The sequence below is a fragment of the Haliotis cracherodii genome, unplaced genomic scaffold (genome assembly GCF_022045235.1).
Source record: "Haliotis cracherodii isolate W230 unplaced genomic scaffold, xgHalCrac1.p SCAF_4, whole genome shotgun sequence".
NCBI classification, from domain to species: Eukaryota; Metazoa; Mollusca; class Gastropoda; order Lepetellida; family Haliotidae; genus Haliotis; species Haliotis cracherodii.
The window spans coordinates 67458086-67479192 of NW_027266297.1; the positions used below are offsets into that span (position 1 = coordinate 67458086).

A 21107-nucleotide genomic window follows, 5' to 3' on the forward strand; every position below is an offset into this window, starting at 1 on the left:
ACGGATCTTCAGATCCGACCTCCAAACACACAGGTTTCGGAGTCCATACCAAACAACCAACTAAAACCACACAATCCTTACGACTCCCAAACAACCAATCAATATTCACGGCAGAACTAATGGGCATGGCCTCAGCCCTCCATAATCACGAATCCAAAAAAAACAAAACAAAAGTTCTAATACTTACCGACTCCCTAAGTGGACTGCAAGCCCTCCGAAACAAAAATACCCAAAACCGACCTAAATTAATAAATCAAATACTTAAAAGCTCCAACGACCTAACAAAGGCAGGCAAACAAATAACCTTCTTGTGGATACCCGCCAAAGTAGGAATATACGGTAATTAAAACGCCGATAAGGCAGCTAATTATAACTATCCCTCAAAATCCCAGAAATAAGCTTAAACTTACCCATCTCAAAATCAGAAATTAAAAGCGTAAACAATAAAAAAATCACCAAAAATGGCATAACCTATATCTAAACTAAAATAGCCAAATCAAAAAAGTACACAGCACACCACTAACCAAACAAAAAATTCTCCATCCATCAAAAACATCGGCAGAGTAATCACTAAACTCCAAACAGGACACACCAACCTAGATAACCATCTAAAATTTAAAAAAACAAAAACACTACAGGTAACTGCCCACACTGCAAACAACTAGAAACCCCAGAACACGCACTCATCCACTGCACACACTACCTAACAGGGGCGGTCGGGTAGCCTAGTGGTTAAAGCGTTCGCTCGTCACGCCGAAGACCCGGGTTCGATTCCCGACATGGGTACAGTGTGTGAAGCCCATTTGTGATGTCCCCCGCCGTGATATTGCTGGAATATTGCTAAAAGCGGCGTAAAACCATACTCACTCACTCACTCACTCACTACCTAACACATCGAACCGCATTAACAAACCACCCTCAATCTAAACAAGGCTCTCACTCTAGAAGCAACACTAAACCCACAACATAAACTAGAAAACTTCAAGGCCTTAGGCGTATTCTTAATCAAAACGGAACTAATAAAACGCATCTAAAAACACTATAATCTACAAAATCAAAATTACATAAACAAACAAACATCCACCATACCCAGCTTCCTTAGTTCTCCTCCCCAGCCCAATCGGCATCTATTCCAAATCTCAAAATTCCCAAATTCTATATAAGCAACCCCTAAAGCCCCCTCTTGGGTTGCGCACACCACTTTCGTCCCTTTCGGAAACACATTAAATGGCCTGGCCTGGCCCGTGTGCGAAATACGCATCAGTCGGAAAGAGCACGTTAAATCTCCAAAGTAAGTAAGTAAGTAAGTAAGTAAGTACTTCATGTGCACACTGTTCCTAGCTTTTCGATGCAATTTTCTTTGTGTCACAAAGGACGATACTTCCTTTCTACGACCAAATCTTTGTATATACAAAACGTGCTGATAATACAGGTACTATATTCGGATGTGTAAGATTCAGAATGTATTTATTTCGTTCCAAGATGATGATTCAGTAAACTTATATGTATGAATCATAACTTGCTCATGTAGTATGTTGCTCGCATGTCACTGTTACATAGAAATTGTTTGGATGAAAATTCACTCCCCCGCTTTTAGCACAAGTAGAAACGTTGATCTGTAACGTTAGTTAGAAAACTACAGCACTTTGACTAAGACTCACCAAACTTTCGACAAATACTGACTGAGGAGGGTGATAAAAAGACAATCAGAAATGTGGAATAAGTCAAACGTTTGACAACAGACATTTCCCCTTGCTGTCGAAGCCAAAGTAATCTTTCATTTGTCAATTAAAACACAACCATATCTTTAATTTTAATGTTCAATATTCATCCAACCTGAATTATTTATCTAAAAATCCTTATATTATTTTTTATCCATCGATACTTTGGTTTTGGAAACATAAATCCGGAACAGATTAACTGAATAAAATAAACGTTCTGATTCGAAGGCCCACATGGCTACAATCAGTGTATGCCAGCTCGTGATTGTAACTTCAGGATTGTTACACAGACTAAGTTTGACAACACAGTCAACCCTCTCAGAAGAGCAAGGAACGCCTGCTCAACACCTGAATCACTAGAACAAGAATCAGATTAGCATGTCTCCTAAATGAGATGTCATGTTACCCGTGAAGATCCTGGTTAGAACAGGTCTACAGCAACCCGTGCTTGTCGTAAAAGGCGACTATGCTTGTTGTTAGAGGCGACTAACGGGATCGGTGATGAGGCGCGCTGACTTGGTTGATGCATGTCATCATATCCCAATTGCGTAGATCGATGCTCATGATATCAGTCATTGGAATGTCTGGTCCAGATTATTTACAGACCGCCGTCATATAGCTGGAATATTGCTGAGTGCGGCGTTAAAAAACAAACAACAACATGTCGAGAGTCCCAGAGATCATATGCCAAGTCTCCCAGAGATCAAGTGTTAAATCTATCAGAGATAATGTCAAGGTCACCTGTGAAACGTATCAGATAGCAGGGGCTTCCTAGACGTACATGTCTATCGCCCGATGTTTCTAAAAGTTACTTTGGAGCAGGAACTTACTAAATACATCGACCTTTCGTAAATCATTTTCGATATTTTCTTACACATAGTAGAAAAGTCTTATTTTCCCCCTCTATAACTGTCGATCCGACCTTTAATTAATATAAATCTTTAAAAAACACATTTTTTCACAGCAAAGATAACAACAAAGATGGAATTTATGACAACCGATCACAGATTGTACCATGTGGCTTTACTTTTTTAAATTCAAAACAATAGGTCGTCTAAGGCTAAGGCAGTCGCGGCTGCATCCCAGATTCGGACCGAGTATGATCCTTGGTTCGTTAGTAAAATACCACACGCACGCACGCACACACACACATATTAGTTCAATAGAGTGTTAAATGCATCCCCGTCTGCATAACTATGAGCTTTCCTTTCGCATGCAGGGGCTTTATGACTGAAATACTTTTCAAAGCGGCACGTATAACGACAACTCACTCACTCTCTCACTTTCAGGGTCCAAAATCTTTCGACCATGATGAAACCTACTTAATAAATCACTGCTACTTAATTACCATTTCTGACAAGCATCATAATAACACTATATACAAAATATTTATGGTGCCAATAAACCTATCTTTATTCCGGTGAAAATATACACTGCTTTAAAATTCACGCAATTAGACATTAATTTGGCCAGAAAATGAAAACGATTAAATGGTATCATAATATGTGACTACTTTTGAAGACACCTTGTCGTCATAGTCATCGTGTATGTATGTGACGTCACCGCGTCATATATGCTAAAAATAGTTATATACTGGCGAGTGACAGGAACTGCTTTAATTATGTGTTTATGTTGTATAATGATTTGTATTTAAGTTCTTTCATAATAAAATACATTCCTCCATTTGAAACAAATGTTTTAATTGTACCAAATGTAGAAAACATATCCCACAGAATCGTAATTTAGCTGAGCGAAAATATTCCACTAAGACGTGCATGGTATGCACGCCAAATTTCGACTTTGTCAATGTTTTCAACTCCATTTCCATTTGGGATTTAGATTTTAAACGATTATGAATATCAATATTCAGAAAGAGTTTAAAACAGACGTTTTTATCAAATATTAGGCATGACACATACATACTGATACTGAGAAATACTGATGTGTACGAATGTGCATATACGAATGAATGCCCGATTGTATAGGGCGGTTGATGCTTCATATAACTACATAATTCCTCTATGGGAACTTTTCAAAATAATTTTGTCAAACGTATATGTTAATTTGGAAATGCATTGTATTTAATCAACAATATGTTGTTGTTATACAACGAAAATATGCGTTGACACAAGTGGCAGTATTTGCCATTGGGAAAAATGTGTTGTTTTCAACGTGGCAGGTTACACTCCGTCATCAACATTTTCCACTGACCTTGTGCCATATTGTACGCTAAAATTATTCCATATGAACTCAAACGTGTTTGCAAATTATATAAATATTCACAAAACATCACAGAATTGCATTAATGAGCTTTTATTTGGCGAATTTGACGATAATTGCAAATCGCCGAAGCAGGAAAATGGCGGACGATGAGGAATATCTGTGCTAGTAATACCATCTTCATCGCGTGATTACTACATTAGAGTAGAATGACACATGTTAGTTTTAGTGTCAACATTAGAAGGGTCCATTTATGTAACCATATTTTGCCGTTTATGTTAATATGTTGCAGGGAAACTGAATGCACAACGATTAAATCGAGTGCACCTACCTCATTGTCAACACTTATCTGCGTGTTTAAATTGTAAGAACTAATTGATCGATGAAGGGAAAAGCATATTGTTGTTCACAAAGGTACTTTATTATGTCCTCTTGGATGTGGGTGCATTTTGATTACGATACGGGTATCACTATCTGTGAAAACAGAGTCCAAACAGAGGTACACAAACACAACTGCAGGCAACTAAAATGAGACCAGCTGTAGCGCACTGACTTCTATTGGTTGTCTTCTCCGACGTCCGCGCGCTAGGCATAAAGCTTGTGTGGCGTTTGTGGGCTTCATTCGCACTTCTACAGCCGGTACATAACTTCGTGTTAGTAATCACTCTGTAAGAAACCACTATGACTGACGCAGCACCAGCTCCCGCCAAGAAGGCAGCAAAGAAGGCTGCCCCTAAGAAGCCTTCTTCTCATCCCAAATACAGTGAGATGATCAGGGACGCAATAAGCGGTCTTAAGGAAAGGGGTGGTTCCTCACGACAGGCTTTGTTGAAATATATCATGAAGAACTTCAAAGTTGGTCCCGATGAGAGGACTGTCAACAATCACTTGAAACTGGCCCTCCGTGCCGGAGTCAAGAACGGCAGTCTGAAGCAGTCTAAGGGAACTGGAGCCTCTGGTTCTTTCAGGCTCGGTGATAAAACTGAGAAGGCGAAGAAGCCCAAGGCAAAGAAAGCAACTAAGGCAGCTAAACCCAAGGCTGACAAGGCAAAGAAAACAGCTAAGAAGTCTACCCCCAAGAAGGCCAAGAAGCCCAAGCCAGCTAAGAAATCTCCAGCAAAGAAGGCAGCCAAACCTAAAGCAGCTAAGAAATCTCCAGCAAAGAAGGCTGCCAAACCTAAGGCAGCTAAGAAATCCCCCAAGAAGAAGGCAGCGGCCAAGAAGTGATCAACTAATTCATATAACCAATATGTGACTTTCGCTGCCCTATCAACGGATTCATGGCAGTCGCTTGGGCTGTTCCTGTCATTCGTTGCATCGACTGTTTTGTGTTGAACATAATCTCAGTCATCATCATCATCATCCTCTCATCATCATCATTCATTCATTGACTTTGGTGGAATATCATTCCACCCGTGCTCATTGACATTGTCCATTCATTATCACGCTGTTTGACAAGTGAAATATTGACTTGATCCTATTACCTGCAAGTGTGTTCGAGGAGAAATACATTGCCTTTTCATTGATCATTGTTGACTCGTCACAATTTGTACCAACATGTCATGTTTGTTTTGACATAGAATGTCATGATATATATTTCGTGAATTTGGTAATAAAAATACAGAATAAGAAGTTTGTTAGTAATTGTATTTTTTACAAGAACGAGAGTAAACCGCGGTCCTCTCTGAACGCTCAGGGACACACGTTTGATTAAATCAAGCACAGCGATTGAGTTGCCAAGTTTAGTATGATTTTACTCATTAATTCACCAAACAACTTGATTCACACAATATGACTGCGTTTCAATTTACACGTTTATGTGAAACTAATTATTAAACTTGTCAAATGTGTAACTTCTTTGATAGGCATTTAGAAGTTGGAGAAATAAGTAAGGATGAAGAATTTATGGATGAACAATAAAGTTGTTCATCCATGAATTCTTATCCTTATGTTAAATGTGCTTGAATGATTAGACTGTGGACTCGAGCTACTTAACTACTTAATATCTTATCAACCTCACATGGTCTTGTAAAACCATTTATGATATGAAAATACACACGCAATATAAGTACTTCAGTAAAGAAAAAGACTTACCGGATATATGTCTCTTTATATCATTATGCACGTACGATACAATAATTTATCTTTCAAAGACAATTTGTTTAATAATAGTACATATCGACAGTGATCAATAAGATCAGAGTTTACATTAGTATAAAAACAATGCCTTTGTTCTGAAAAGAAACGTGACGAATGGAAAGGTGAAACTCGAAACTGGTCACCCAACGACTGGGGATCCCTGTCGGAGACATTTGATGACGTCACAGAAGGAAAATCCCGTCATCCGGGGCTTGAATGAGTAATGGCGAGTGTGATGTGTCCACTTCGTGACAGGTTGAACATGTAAACAAACTTGTTCCGCAGGTAATATGTCATTTCATTTCACTCACCACTGCAGTTACCATTTAATTCCAACATGTAATCACAGATTATGACAGATGCCGTTAATTCCTGTCAATGATGACATCTTTTCGGTACCTCGCGGTAGAACGTGACAACGAGCATGTGCATGCTGTCCAATGTCTATCAGGGACCCGTCCAGGTGACGATTAATTTCTAAACGGTCGTTTATCTCACCCGTATTATGAGTGTGGCATGTCTATCACAACCGGGACACCTGAAGTCGGAATGCATTCTGTTCGGTTTTGATTTTGTGATGTAGTTGAATGACTTTTGAAATCCTAAACTAACTTGATGACGAGACCATAATTTATAAACAATAACAAAACGATTAGCCTAATTCAGCTTCTCTCTGGAGTAGGTGGCAATAGTTTGATTTTGAAACATTGTTCTTGTTGTCAACCTGCATTTAATTAGAAACCTTCCCTGTGGCGGAAATGATCCGTAGTACCCCATTGTTTTTTGATGACTAAAAGGAAAGGATGCTCACAAAACTACCAGTCACAGTTTTTTTTTGCAAAGGCCTGTATATTCGCAGGACTTTGTATCAACATTCATGTATATTCATGGCCCAAACACTCCTGTGGTTTATACAGCCCACAGTGACAGCTGGAATAATTGCTGATTGCATTCACTCATTCACACCTAGTTCATGTCAGATTGGTAGAACACTGTAGAAAGTACTGTAAGCCAGAGCTCGAGGACACACATATATATATATATATGTTTGGGTTTGGATTTTTTATTTGACTGTGTGATTATACAGCAAAATATAGTTTGAGCTGTTTATGGTTCTAAATGCAACATGGAACATAACATAGGTCAAATTGCAAACTGGATGATTCCTAGTAACCAGACAGCTCACATGGTCAGAATGTTTCTATTTTCCCAACTTTTGTACATATGTTGGTTTGGATCAATAAACAAACAAAAAATAACAGAAAAGCAAAACTGTATTTTTAGGTAAATGGAACCATTGTGATTAATTTTTGTGTCATTCATATGTAGATGCTGATGCTGATTTGATAAAGTAAATAGGTATATCATTTTCAGTTTGTAAAAGATTAAAAATGTTTCAGATCAATTTCAGGTTAGTTTTCTCATGAATGTTCATTCTGTTTTCTTGACAATTACTTTCACATGGGTGTTATTGGGTCTGAGACAAGTGTAGTATGGGGAGGAACAGACCTCATGGGTCGTGGCCAAAGTGCATGAAACAATCAAATTTGTTTTGGTGATATAACGGCGGATTTGTAATTTTTAAAAAGGATGGGTCCGAAATATCAAAATCCTCTCTCAGTGTTTGTGGGGGGTGGGGATTGTCTACAACATACTACATTGGGGGTTGGATGGGGGGGGTCCGGCCCCCGAGGACCACCATCTGGATCTGCCTATGTGATTGTTGTCTGCCATTGACAAAAGGCATTCCTATCAGCATCTTTAGTAGGCTAGAAAGGCAAAGTTAATTGGATTCTTAAAACAGTTTTTGTTTGGATCAAATCATCCTTGCCTGAAGCAATTCCAAATGTCGAGGTATTGTGCCATGAAATCAGCTGATAACTCTATAAGCGTCATCTCACAGTTCAGTCCAGCACTCAGGCCCAGTTGACAGGGGGCATCATGTTCAACAGCATAACCGGGTTCATGTAGTATGTAAATACACAAGTTCATTATAACATAACTGCACCAGTTCATTATTTGGTAATCTGAATCACTGTACACTTCAAAACGTAATATTCTTTATTTTGTGTGTGTAAGGGTTGCGTATGTGCAGAAAACACCGCCTCCTCACCATGATCCGTAACAGATTCCAATCAAACCATGGACAGACACGGACACTAGTCGGTTAGTTTGAGTGGTTGTTTTATCCCAAATTCTAGTTATTAACCCCTGGCTCTAAGTGAAAGGGGAATATTGGAATGGGTTCTGTCCATCCGCCCTTCACATTTCATTTAGGGGTGGTCGGGTTGCCTAGTGGTTAAAGCATTAGCTCGTCACGCCGAAGACCCAGGTTCGATTCCCGACATGGGTACAATGTGTGAAGCCCATTTCTGGTGTCCCCTGCGGGGATATTGCTGGAATATTGCTAAAAGCGGCGTAAAACCATACTCACATTTCATTTCAAGAGCAGAACTAAAAAAAACATGAGAGATATCTTTACCAAACTTGGCACATACAAATGTCCAGTGGTGAACTGGTGCCTTTTGATAGTTTAGGATTTAAATTTTTTTTATATTTTCGAGTTTCCATGGCAATGACTTTACTGAAAATGGCTGCTGTGCCTCCTGGAGCAGATCTTGAAAAATGTATAATATTTCTTCACCAAACTTGGCACATTGATAGGTCTAGTGGTAAACTGGTGCCTTTTGATAGTTTGGGATTTAAAAAAAACTTGTGTGTTTCCATAGCAACCAGACATGTCATATTGGCAGGAGATATGAGTATTTCATGCTTGTTTTACATGACCACTAGTCCAAAATGTGCTGCAGACTAGTTGGATATGACCAATGGTGTGTACCCCTGCAAACTATATACCTTATATGTCTATCTGTGGGTTGTACATTGCTAATATTTTTTGGGGCGGTATGTACAAGTCAAATAGTTACAATGTTCTGTTCATGAGGAAATAAACTGGCAATAATATTCATTCAACCCCAAACTTCAGATTATAAAAATTAGATGGCCAATCTGATTTGGTTTAATCATGTGAAGCAAGCAAACATCTTAAAATAAAAAGTTGATATCCATGTTTTTTTTAATTGTTATAGAGTACATTGTATATACAGCAACCGATTGAAGGATGTCCTCTGTTCTGCATGAGAAGATTTTATCTTTGCTAAGCTAGGTATTGTGGAGAGCTAAATGATTTGATCTTACAGTCAAAGAAAGAAAGAAAGAAAGAAAGAAGGGGGTCACTGTGCACTGTACTGAAAACACTCACTGGCATTAGCTATTCACTAGGGCTGGGATGAGCCCAAATTTACTATCCTACCCCCTATTGCCCTCTATTACGCGACCCTACCCGGGTACCCGTGAAGATTCCAGGGTAGGATAGGTCTTCAGCAACCCATGCTTGCCGTAAAAGGTCACTATGCTTGTTGTAAAAGGCGAATAACAGGATCAGGTGGTCAGGCTCGCATGGATTGATGCTCATGATATTAATCACTGGATTAGTTACTGGATTGTCTGGCGTTAAACAACAAACCAACCAATCAACCTGCTGTAGGTCTCAAGAGTTTGGTACAAAATGTCTAATTGGGAATAGTTATAATGCAGCCCTGGCAAAAATTATTTAGATAAATGTATCAAACGATCAGATCATGTGTACACTGAAGTTGACTGAAGCTTTATATTTACTAAAACATCAACAAGTCAAAAGGAATGTGTGCATTGCCATAAAGAAATGCGACTTGTAGTGAAACCACTGAGCTACAATAAGTTTTTGTCATTAAATAATATATTATGTGACTAACCATGGGTCCAGGTAGTCCTGTGGGTACACGGGTCCTACTCAGGACCCACCTGAACCAAGTTACATGTCCCAGCCCTACTACATTACCTACTACTCTATTCACTTAGTTGCATCTATTGAAGTTTAGAGAGGTGGAAGTCACACACTATGATTAGGTGCATTCACACAGTGCAGCTGATTCGCATCAGACCAAAAGATATTAAAAGATGGTACTCGTTGTTACACTGTAAATTTCATTACAAATATGAGACTTGTTTGAAAAGCAGACAGTGCTATGCCAACAATTCTGTTTTATTAAAAAAATATCTATATGTAGGGTGCAATGAAAAATGTATTTGACCGGTTTACACACATTTTGAGCAAACAACATATTGCACCATAACTGAAGGATGTAATGACATGTAAATTAGATTTGTGTGCAGACGTTTTCCGTAAGACATTCAGACCGCCTCCATAGTGTCGTGGATATAGCAGAAGGTCGTTGATTTGCATCATACCAATAGATGTTGAAAGATAGTACAGATAAAACAAGGACTCGCTGGCACAGAGACGTACCAGTGTCCAAAATAACTGCCTGCGCGACTGCCCGTGGCTGGTAACTTTTCTGTCGGGCTGCATGAAATTTTCCTCCACCTACCCGGCTGTCTGTCAGATAATTAAAACGACTTATGTTGTATATTTATATATACAACTCCTTGTACAGATTCTCAAGTTATTGTTTCCATTACTTCTACTGAATCAAGACCTCATTTGTCTTTTATTTTTTTAATGTTTTTCAATATTTATGATGTCAGAATGCAGGCAGGTAACTTGGAAGATGGGTCACCTGCCCGACTGTCTTGTTGGGTTTTAAGATTATTTCAAACACTGGACAGTATACTGTGTCTGATTTTGGGATCCATGTCAAACTGCAGCTTCGTATCTGGTGGGCTAGCATTATGAGACCAGACTACTTCATTCAACCACAAACATACATGCATTCACGTTGAATAACCATGCACCTATTTCACACCACTAAAAAACTTGCTATATATATGATGGAAATTCATTGTTCTTTGTAGAGGTCTACACAGGCAAAAAGAAAAAGGGGCATAACTCTGCCATGCTTACTTGTTGGCAATGGTCACTTGTTTGTTGTGGTGAGAATTTGCCATTGTTCACAATACATTTTCGTATTTTTGGAAATCTGTGAAAATGTCTAGAATAGATATACAATGAGATTGGTTGTTTATTTTAATGTTACAAGGCACGCTCCTGTTGGCATCAATATAATATTGATAATATTGAAAACATAGCAGTTCCATACGTATACAACTAGTTTTGCCCCAAAGTATATTAATGTTAGCTACGGTATTTAAAATATGTCAGCTGGTAGAGGTAAAGGTTTGTCAATAAGAAACATTATTTGTACCAGTTAGCACATATTTCAAAGCAAATGAATTAATACCTGTGTAGTTACGTGATGTCGGCCGCCTCTGTGGTCTAGTGGTAGAGCGTTAGCCCAGAGAGCGGAAGGTCCGGGGTTCAATCCCCAGCTGCTTCATACCAAAAGATGGTACTTGTTGTTACCCTGTTACTCGGCATTAAGGGGCTAAAACAAGGACTGGTCAGCTCGGAGTCAGTATACTGGGTGGGGTATTCATGTTTAAAACTGCAGCATGGTATCTCAGTGGGCTAGCACCACAAAATCGACATCAGTCCGGACACACTCACACACATGTGCATGCACATCGCTATATAAGTGCAATAATCTTGGAAACCTTACCTCACATACATCATTATGTTGTGGATGTCATGCAGATATATGGCTTCATGGAACGAGGCTACAGTGTAGGGCTGGGACGGGTACCTCGGGTACTCGGGTCGGGTGGGTCCTGATTTGGACCCGGGTACCCACAGGACTACCCGGACCCGTGGTTAGTCAAGTGATATATTGTTTAATGACAAAAAGTTACTATAGCGCAGTGTCGCTAATGTTTGCATTTCTTTCTGACGATGCACACATTCTTTTTTACTTGTAAATGTTTGAGTAAAGATAAAGCTTCAGTCAACTTTTGTGAACGCATGATCTGATTGTTTGATACATATATCTAAATAGTTGTAACCAGGAAGGCTGTAAAACAATTACCAATCAGACATTTCGTTCCCTACTCTTGAAACTTGCAGTGGGTAGGGTCGGGCAATAGGGTCCACTTTGCCCACTTTGAGCATTAGCATAAGGACCCGTCAGAAAATGTGACATGTTCTCTTTGACAATTAGACTACCAAGTATGATTCTCTGCTGTGCTGCTTCATTCAGGCTATTGACTGAACATACTGATCATAAGTCGTTAAAGCCCCCAGGTACACACCAGCTCCAGTGTTGCAATGCACACACCGTCACACCAGCAGACATAAGTGTTGCCCCTAATTAGTATCTCCTAATATAACACTCTCATTCCTGAAATATCAAAATATCAGTTGAATAACTTTGTTGTATGACTTGTTCCATGAACTAGTGACATTGAATAAACCAAATGATATCTTTTTTGACCGGGCAGATATATTTTGATCTAACAGACCAGCGCTCCTTTGGACTTCAATACTTTCTCCATTTCCAAGCTTCAGCAGTTCACAGGAGCTGCACGTCAGTATATGTTTCAGACCGTTCGGGTATAACTACAACTTTAGGGTGAAGACAAACAAATTCTTATGTAGTTTTGACGCTGCTTTTTAAACAGAAAGGATTTGGCAAATTCATCACCAAATGATAACGTATGGTGGTATTAGTGTGCTCCAGCTTCCTGTTACATTGCAAAGAAACCAGTTGTCAAGTCAAGGGAAATAACTCTTCCACTCTCCACTTGTGGTCAGGCCTCTATGCAAGTATTACTTGCATGTCATGCTTTTTAAAACTGGAACATTATTTATGTAGTGACCAGTTATGTATTTGCATTAAGATGTAGATGAAGTATCGTGTAAGTTTAGTTACAAGCTTGGTGGTGATGTCCCAAGATACAGCATATCCAGTAATGAGTCACCATGAATCTCAAAGATCCCCAGCAAGGTGGCCTATCTGTGGTTACCGGTGGCTTACAGCCCGTGCTTTTAACAGTTATAGATAATTTTGTTATGCCCAAATATGTTTGATAAATTTGTTTTTAAATATAACCTTGTATTCGTGACTAAATTGTGTATACATGTATGTCAAATTGTTCTCATTGCTATATGGCTCAAATAATGCTGATGTGACGTTAAATTCTCACTCACTCACATCAGGTATTGCCTGTTCAGGGGGTTTATGTTGACATGCTCAGAGGCTGACATCTGACCCAAGTCTGCACCAAATGTCAGTAAGAATGCCCGAATTGGAAATGAAAATTTCCCAATTTCGGATGATATTTTCATTACAAATATGAGATTTGTGTTTACACTTGTGATGTGCTTCATTCCAGGTCGCTATATAGGATTTTGGGTCGATTTTGAAGGTGTGTACAGGGGGGTCGTCTTATACACCTTGATATGCGGTTGTTATTACTATGGCTGGGTCGAGTCCAAATTTACTACCCGGGTACCCATCCCCCTATTATACAACCCTATCCAGGTACCCGCTGTAGGTCTCAAGAGGTAGGTACAAACTGTCCGATTGGGAAAAGGGTGATCGTAGCTCTGGTAAAATGTGTCTAGATACATGTATGAAACGATCTGGTGTATACACTGAAGTTGACTGAAGTTTTATTTTCATTCAAACATATGAAAGTCAGAAGGAATGGGCGTAGAAGTCAGGAAGAACTGCGAACATCAGTGACTTGCAGTTTAAACATAGAGTTTTAGATACCTTTGTCATTAAACAGTATATCACGTGACTTACCCTGGGTCTTGGTGGTCCTGTGGGTACCCAGGTCCTACTCAGTGCCCACCCGACCCGAGTACCCGAGTTACCCGTCCCAGCCCTAGTTAAAACTTATGTTTATGGCTTTGTTCAGGTAGCTTGTATATCGCTGATGACAGGACCATGAAGATGAAGATGAAGAGGCTTTTAGTTGGTTTATGAGACCAACCAACAAAAGAACACTGAACTTAGACAAAATTATTTTTAAATATGAGTCTTACTTTGTTTTAAAATTTTGTGAAATGAAGAAAAAAACAAATTTTATCACCGCTGTTCTTATGGAATTGTGAAGAGTACATATGAAAACGTTTTAATTTACCACCAGAAATAAATCAATTATCTTTCGGTGTCCTGCCATGTTGAATCTTATCTGTTTTTCATTCATTAGTCATGTCAGCAGTACTAATATTGAAGTTGATTTCTTTTCTATTTTTTTGTGAGACCACATACCTTGAATGTCAGGTCAAACTTTTTGTGAACCAACTAATAGAATATAAAATGTCTGTAAACATAGTATTGGCTTTTTTGTCAAACCATGACAGAACTTTTATCTGTATTGATGGGAGAAGCTATTTTATAATTTAGGAGTAAAATAATTATTTCTTTGTCAGTTTTATGGAAGGCTTTTGTTCTTTTACCCAATATGTTTCAATAAAACAAACATATGCAATTAGATAGATAGGAACGCATTAATACATGCACATTTTGAAAAAAAAAAAAATCTGGTTTGAATTCAACACTATTGCTGAAAACATATCCTCCAAGATTCAGCTTCACAGACCTGATTCATGTTGTAAAAAAAGCATAACGACTATTTATGGACATGTAAAGGTCAGGGCTAAAAAAGTGAAAACGATTTCACAGACTATTGATTTTATTCAACGTAACATCTACTTGACATCAAATTTCACAATAATGTGCAAAACTAACTGTCAAGCAGGACAAAAAAGCCTTTTTCAATGACTCACTTGACTTTTGTATCCGCCATCATATTAATAACCAGATTTCCATGCGGTAATGATAGAGCCATCCATCACTCTGGATGATCAACATCAAATCTTAAGAACAATGTTTACAGACTATCAGGATGCAGTTATACATTTTTTAACTTATCCTGTCTCACACGATGCATTTCCCCTTCTTCCTTCCATCCTATGTGGAAACGTTGTTAAAAAAAGGTTTCCAGCTTTTAAAAAACAATTGACCTGAACGCACCCCAGCATCACAATGGTCACTTTTCAAGTGCATATAATCTAGTGCGTAGCGACCTATGCGACCTGCACATGACTGTCTCTGCCACATCTGTCTCTTTTTCATCTCAACCCTGTTGAGAGGTGTACTGAGTCTTAGAAGAATCAATTTGGTGGTTGCTCTTTGTGATTACATCTGCAACATGATCGACACAACTGAAGAGAATTGAAACAGAACGAGAACCGACATCGTCTTATACATGGATTAACTTATGCATCCCCCGGCCATTACCTGCCTTATCCGGACTACCGTTCTTGCACAGACTTCTACCAGTGCACACGCCAAACCGGGATTGCTCTGCAGACCATTATTGACATGTGTACTGACATCAGCCTCCTTCTACACTCGTCCAGAAAGACAATTGCCCAGTCGATCCATGTTGCTATCTTCACCTCCAGCTCCTGCACCACCTAAGACTGCAGCTCAAACTTGGTTTGCAGCATTGGTAAAGATTGCAGAAAGACAGCTCCGTCATCTTCCTCTGTGATACGATCTCCTCCTCCAGCCTCACTTCCACCTACTGCATCCGTCGCTGAAACCCTGCATCTTTATGTATTGCTTGTCTCTGGAAGTCAACAAAGATTTTTCGACCAAGACCTTCACCGAGGTGCATCATACTTCCATCAAGATGTGGGGCGGTCGGGTAGCGTTGTTTTAAAAGCGTTCACTCGTCACGCCGAAGACCCGGGTTCGATTCCCGACATGGGTACAATGTGTGAAGCCCATTTCTGGTGTCCCCGCCGTGATATCGCAGGAATATAGCTCAAAGCGGCATAAAACCATACCCACTCACTCACTCCATCAAGATGTTATACGACCATAAATGGAAAGCATTCGAAGCCTAATGTGTAATCACACGCAGTCGATCATGATCAATGTCCTACTTGAAAACGTGTGATGCATGTTATACCCGATCTCATGTTGTTACGTCCGTCTTATGTAAAGGGGTTGCATCGCTTATATGGTGCTCTACTCTCTCACGAGTCCTTGTCTTTACGACTCACGTTTGTGTCACTGTTGAGCACCAGCTTCCTTGTGTACCGTGAGATAAAAGGATAAGTATCAAAATTTGTAAACTTTACATTAAATTGTAAATTGTGTATTTAATTATCTTATCTCACACACAGGGGGGCACAGGTGGCCCAGTCGTCTAAGGCGCCGCGATTCGCTGTGCAGAGTTGCGTCCCTTGGGCATGCCAGAAACCTATGATTGTGGGTTCGAATCCCAGTCCCAGCACCACACCCGTGCTCGTGGGTTTCACTGAAGTGGTAAACGACTTAGACCTGCATCACTTCAGGCTTTCCTCCCACATTAAGCTGACACGCCGCGATATATCTGGAATACTGTTAAAAGCGTCGTTAAATCCAACTCACTCACTCACTCACTATCTCACACACAATATGCTCTGCCCTACCTTACCAAACCCCCATCCACCCCCCACCCCACCCCCCCCCCCCCCCCCACCCCACCCCACCCCACCCCACCCCCCACACACACACACACATCACAGCTCCTCTAGCCTGTCGGCTCTAATGAAGAGTATGATGTGGCAGATATAGTCATGTGATGTAGTGACCATGGTGATGCTGTGATGTGTTCGGGTGATTTGTTTCTTAGAAGCTGGAAACTTTGTTCAAGCATATTTCCACATAGGATCAAAGGAAGAAGGGAAAATGCATGGTGTGAGATAGAATAAGTATAAAAATATACAATTTAATGTGAAATTTACAAAATCGTAGCTTGTCTTAACTGTCCCAGAAACCATCTTAAATGAACTTAATGTATGTTACATATAGAGATGTATGCAACTTACAGGCGAAGAATAGGACCCAATGTCTGGCGATAGGTCTGTAGATAAATCCCCTGTTCTATAAGTGATTCAGTGCTTGAATAGTGAATTCCCCCGTCTGTGTCTGCTTATGTCAATACAGCTCATTCTGTGTGGAGTGAAAATTGGACACCAATCAGACCAAGTGTGGTCAGGAACCTGGCACCTTTTGTCCAAGGGGCTACAGCGCTGACAGGGACAGCATGATTTCCATCATCTACGCTTACCACGCTCACTTACTGTCTCTTCTTCCTTTCAGCCCGGGCTGGATGTCCCTGATAGAGTGTATAAGGTGGAGAGAAACGACTCCCAGGTATGTAGGCATGACACCCCTGCTGTATGGCCTGTGTTATTTAAGAAATAAACGACTCTTGGTCGTTGTTTATCGTACAATAAAACACTGCAGGGAGAACAAACCATGAGGGACACAGTCACAAGTGGTTTATTCTTCCGGAGTGTTTTATTGTATGATAAATAATTACCACTAGTTGTTTATTTCTTATGGGGGGCACGGGTGGCCCAGTCGTCTAAGGCGCCGCGATTCGCTGTGCAGAGTTGCGTTCCTTGGGCACGCCAGAAACCTATGATTGTGGGTTCGAATCCCGGTTCGCCCCAATTATGTTTCTAGGTTTGTCAGCACCATACCCGTGCTCGTGGGTTTCACCGAAGTGGTAAACGTCTAAGACCTGCATCACTTTGGGCTTTCCTCCCACATTAAGCTGACACGCCGCGATATAACTGGAATACTGTTAAAAGCGGCGTTAAACCCAACTCACTCACTCACTCACTATTTCTTATGAGACATCAACATTTAAGGATATCATTACAATGTACATGCTTTAAAAATATTTACCCGTATTTAAATAATTATGACTCCCTGAATAGAATCAGACCATGTCAGTGTCAGACAAGTCCATTTTATGAACAGTTGGGTCAAATTTGGTCTTTCCTCCATATTCTCACAATTTTCACGTCAATTATCTGTACCTTTTCTCCCAATACAGATTGTCATATCTCTCCCACTTTTGGATGCAATTGTTCGACTTTGCCCGGCTGCATCTATAGGGAATTACTCACCAGACACTTCCCTCACAAAACAATTTACGATGCTGTGAGCACATGTTCAAATCTCCAGAAATGACGTCATGAACAATGTGGTTAATAGGGCTTGGACGGGTAACTCGTACCCACAGAACTACCCGGACCCGTGGTTAGTCATGTGATATATAGTTTAATGACAAAATTTATCTAGAACTCTATGTTTACACTACAAGTCACTAAAGTTCGCATGTCTTTCTGAATATGCACCCATTCCTTCTGACTTTTCATATGGTTGAATAAAGACAAAACTGAAGTCAGCTTCAGTGTATGCATGACGAGATCGTTTAATGCATGTATCTAAATACGTTTTGCAAGTGCTGTGGTATAAAGAAATTTCCAAACGGACATTTTATGTCTCTTGAGACCTACAGTGGGTACCCGGGTAGGGTCGGGTAATAAGGGGGTGGGTACCCGGGTAGTAAATTTGGACTCGTCCCAGCCCTGTTGGTTAATATCGTGAAATAAACCATGCTTCGTTCTTTCTTTGTGATTTTATCTCATAGCTATCTTATATTTAAACATAAGAGTTAGAAGTCGTTCAATAATTGAAAAGAATTATTAACTGGTCATGTTTTTTACTCTGCAGTGTGTGAAGATATTAGTGTTAAACAAAGTGAGAATCTAGCAGGGGTATTGGTTAAAAAAAGATTTATTGGAATACATTGCAAAACGTTTGTTGTTTAGCACCACACTCAGCAATATGCACATCTATAGCACATCCATGTATCATAAAGATGCTGCATTGCAAAGAGAAACAGGAACCAGTCTGTAAAAGAAAGGATTTGCAGCAGCAGATGACATTCTTTGTGCTATATTCAATCAAGTATTTGTATTCAGTTAAATCAAATCAGTTTGAAAATGTGAAAGGAAACAATTAGTACAAGAATTTAGGCTGCCTCCTTGTTGAGAGCATCTGACTGGAGAGTAGAAAGTCAGTGGTTGGATCCCCAACCATGTCATACCAACAGATGTTAAAAGATGGTATTTTTTGTTACTCTGCCTGGTGCTCGGCATTAGGGTTATAAACCAAGGACTGGTTGGCTCAAGGTAGTATGCTGTGTCTGAGTGGGGTATCCATGTTAATCTGCGGCATGGTATCTCAGTGTAGCGGCTAGCATTATAAGATCGGCATCAGTCTGAACTGGTACAAGCATCCACACAGACATTCATGCACATGCAATAATCTTTAACGCAACGTTAATCCCCATTTCACCTCACCTCTTAATATCCCTCAAATTCCAATTTGAGTACAATCATGTTCGGTGAAAATGAGTTTTTCTCATCAATGTAAATTGACAAATTGGATACATGTATCACTATATTTTTTATCTTTTATTTTTTACCTTAATTTTTACCCATGATAAATTTGAATAAAAAATAGGAGAATAAAGGAACTTCAGTAGTCAAGTGTAAGAAACACAAACATACTGAATTAGAGTGTATATTCATACATTTTCCTTGGCTATTTACATAATGTAGGATAGGGCAACCTTTGGAGTTTATTCAAAACTTGAAATTACAGTTTGAATTTATTTCAAACTCATTAAAATCTGATCTTAGTTCTTGCTGCTGCTAAACAAAGATCTGAGGACATCCCATTACGGGTCACGACAGGCTGACCTTTTGCGAACTCTGACCGACCAATTACTGACAAGAAGTCGACATTAGCCAATCAGAAGGCGGCTTTCTCGTGCTTTATGGCACAAATTTCAAATTTGCGACTACGCTTCGAAACATGTTTTGACAAATTCTTGCTTAAAAAATTGAAACCTGATCAAAAGAACATTCTCGAATGGCTAATATATGGTCTAGATTGTATAGACTCAGTCATTAAGCCCGTAATTATCTTTCGGAATACCCCGTTTTAAAGTTTTCGAGGTCGCATGATTAGAAATCACATTCCGACTGTCACTTTCATGATCTGGTAGGCGACGCTCTGATTGGTCCGATGAAAGGTTGTTCTGACGTGACCCCTAATGGGATGTCCTCAGATCTTTGTTTAGCGGTAGCGAGAACTAAGATCTGATATTAATAAGATTGTATATATTCTTGCATTCATTTTCAATTTCATTGGCAGCTTGCTATTGCTACACTGCTCCAAGTCTATTAACCCAGACTGAAATTAGGTGCCAGTTTGTGAAAAAGCTTCTTATAGATATCCACATTAATGACCTTATGTGTGCATTCAACAGGTATTTTTATAATGACTTTGTCATAATTTTGATTAAAAATGAAAATATGTGAAAGAAGAAAAATAAATTTACATAGTCAAATGAAAAGAATGTTGAGTATGGAGAATAGTTGTTCTACAAGTTGGGATTGAATAACGCCAGGAATGTTGGAGTGTCAAGGGTCGCTATCATCTTCCTCTACGCTTATGCTACAGTAAACCTCTGTACATAGGTTTCAGACAGGGTAATCATTTCATAAACTTGTAGCCAGCCTTCCATGACAGGGGGATTGCCTCGAAGCACCTTGTAGTTATCGTTTCCTCATGAATAAATTAGAAGGTTAGAGGTGGGGTGGTAGAATGTGTGGGTGCCATGGAATAAGGCTCCCATTACGATGTATATCTCCAGCATAACGACAGGGCTTAGGCGGTGAATACAGCAAACACAAGCATCAAAGTTGGCATTGCACGAAGAAATGTGCAGGGTATCAAGTTTTTGAAATAATTGTAGGCTTTCATAGTTGTGTAAACTTTGTGTTCAAGTTTAATCTTGTGGAAAAAAGATGTTTAATTTGGAAATAGCTCGCACAAACGTGACATGTTTATGTGGATGCCGTGAGCACACACCGGCAAGTCCCCTGTGTAACGGACAGGGAGGTTCCAGTCGGCTTTCTGCATGAGTAGCGCAGGTATTCAGCAGGACAAGCGTGGCGTGGTTATGGTGCTGGTCTTTTGTTGGAGCTCAGCTTGGCCCCAACACAGTGGAAATGATATTAACATAACTGTACTAACACATTGGGATCTGTATTGAGACATTTTCCAAGAAAGTGTTGGATTGGTTTGAGATTGCCTACTGGTGTATTCACTAACATGTTTAGGTTACTGTTACAGATTCCCTTGGTGTTTGTGGAATATGTTTGTATATTGTCTGTGTACTGTTGTTAAGTACTATAGTGGGGGATTCTGGGTCATGAAGGTACAGATTCAGCATTTTCCAAAGGGAGGGGTCCAA

General features: G+C 39.7%; 2 protein-coding genes across 2 annotated transcripts in view; both read left to right on the forward strand.

The window, feature by feature from the left end:
- Nucleotides 1-4568: 4568 nt before the first annotated feature.
- LOC139478469 (histone H1-delta-like) lies at nt 4569-5318 on the forward strand. The gene has a single exon (XM_071260938.1). It carries the CDS (start codon nt 4623-4625, stop codon nt 5166-5168), a length of 546 nt encoding a protein of 181 aa, XP_071117039.1. The 5' UTR covers nt 4569-4622; the 3' UTR covers nt 5169-5318.
- A 972-nt stretch (nt 5319-6290) lies between these two features.
- LOC139479186 (uncharacterized) overlaps nt 6291-21107 on the forward strand; it is a 92802-nt gene continuing 77985 nt past the window's right edge. Inside the window, exons 1-2 of the mRNA XM_071261999.1 lie at nt 6291-6365; nt 17084-17137. The gene's annotated coding sequence lies outside the window, so the exon portion shown is untranslated. The remainder of the gene's footprint in view (nt 6366-17083; nt 17138-21107) is intronic.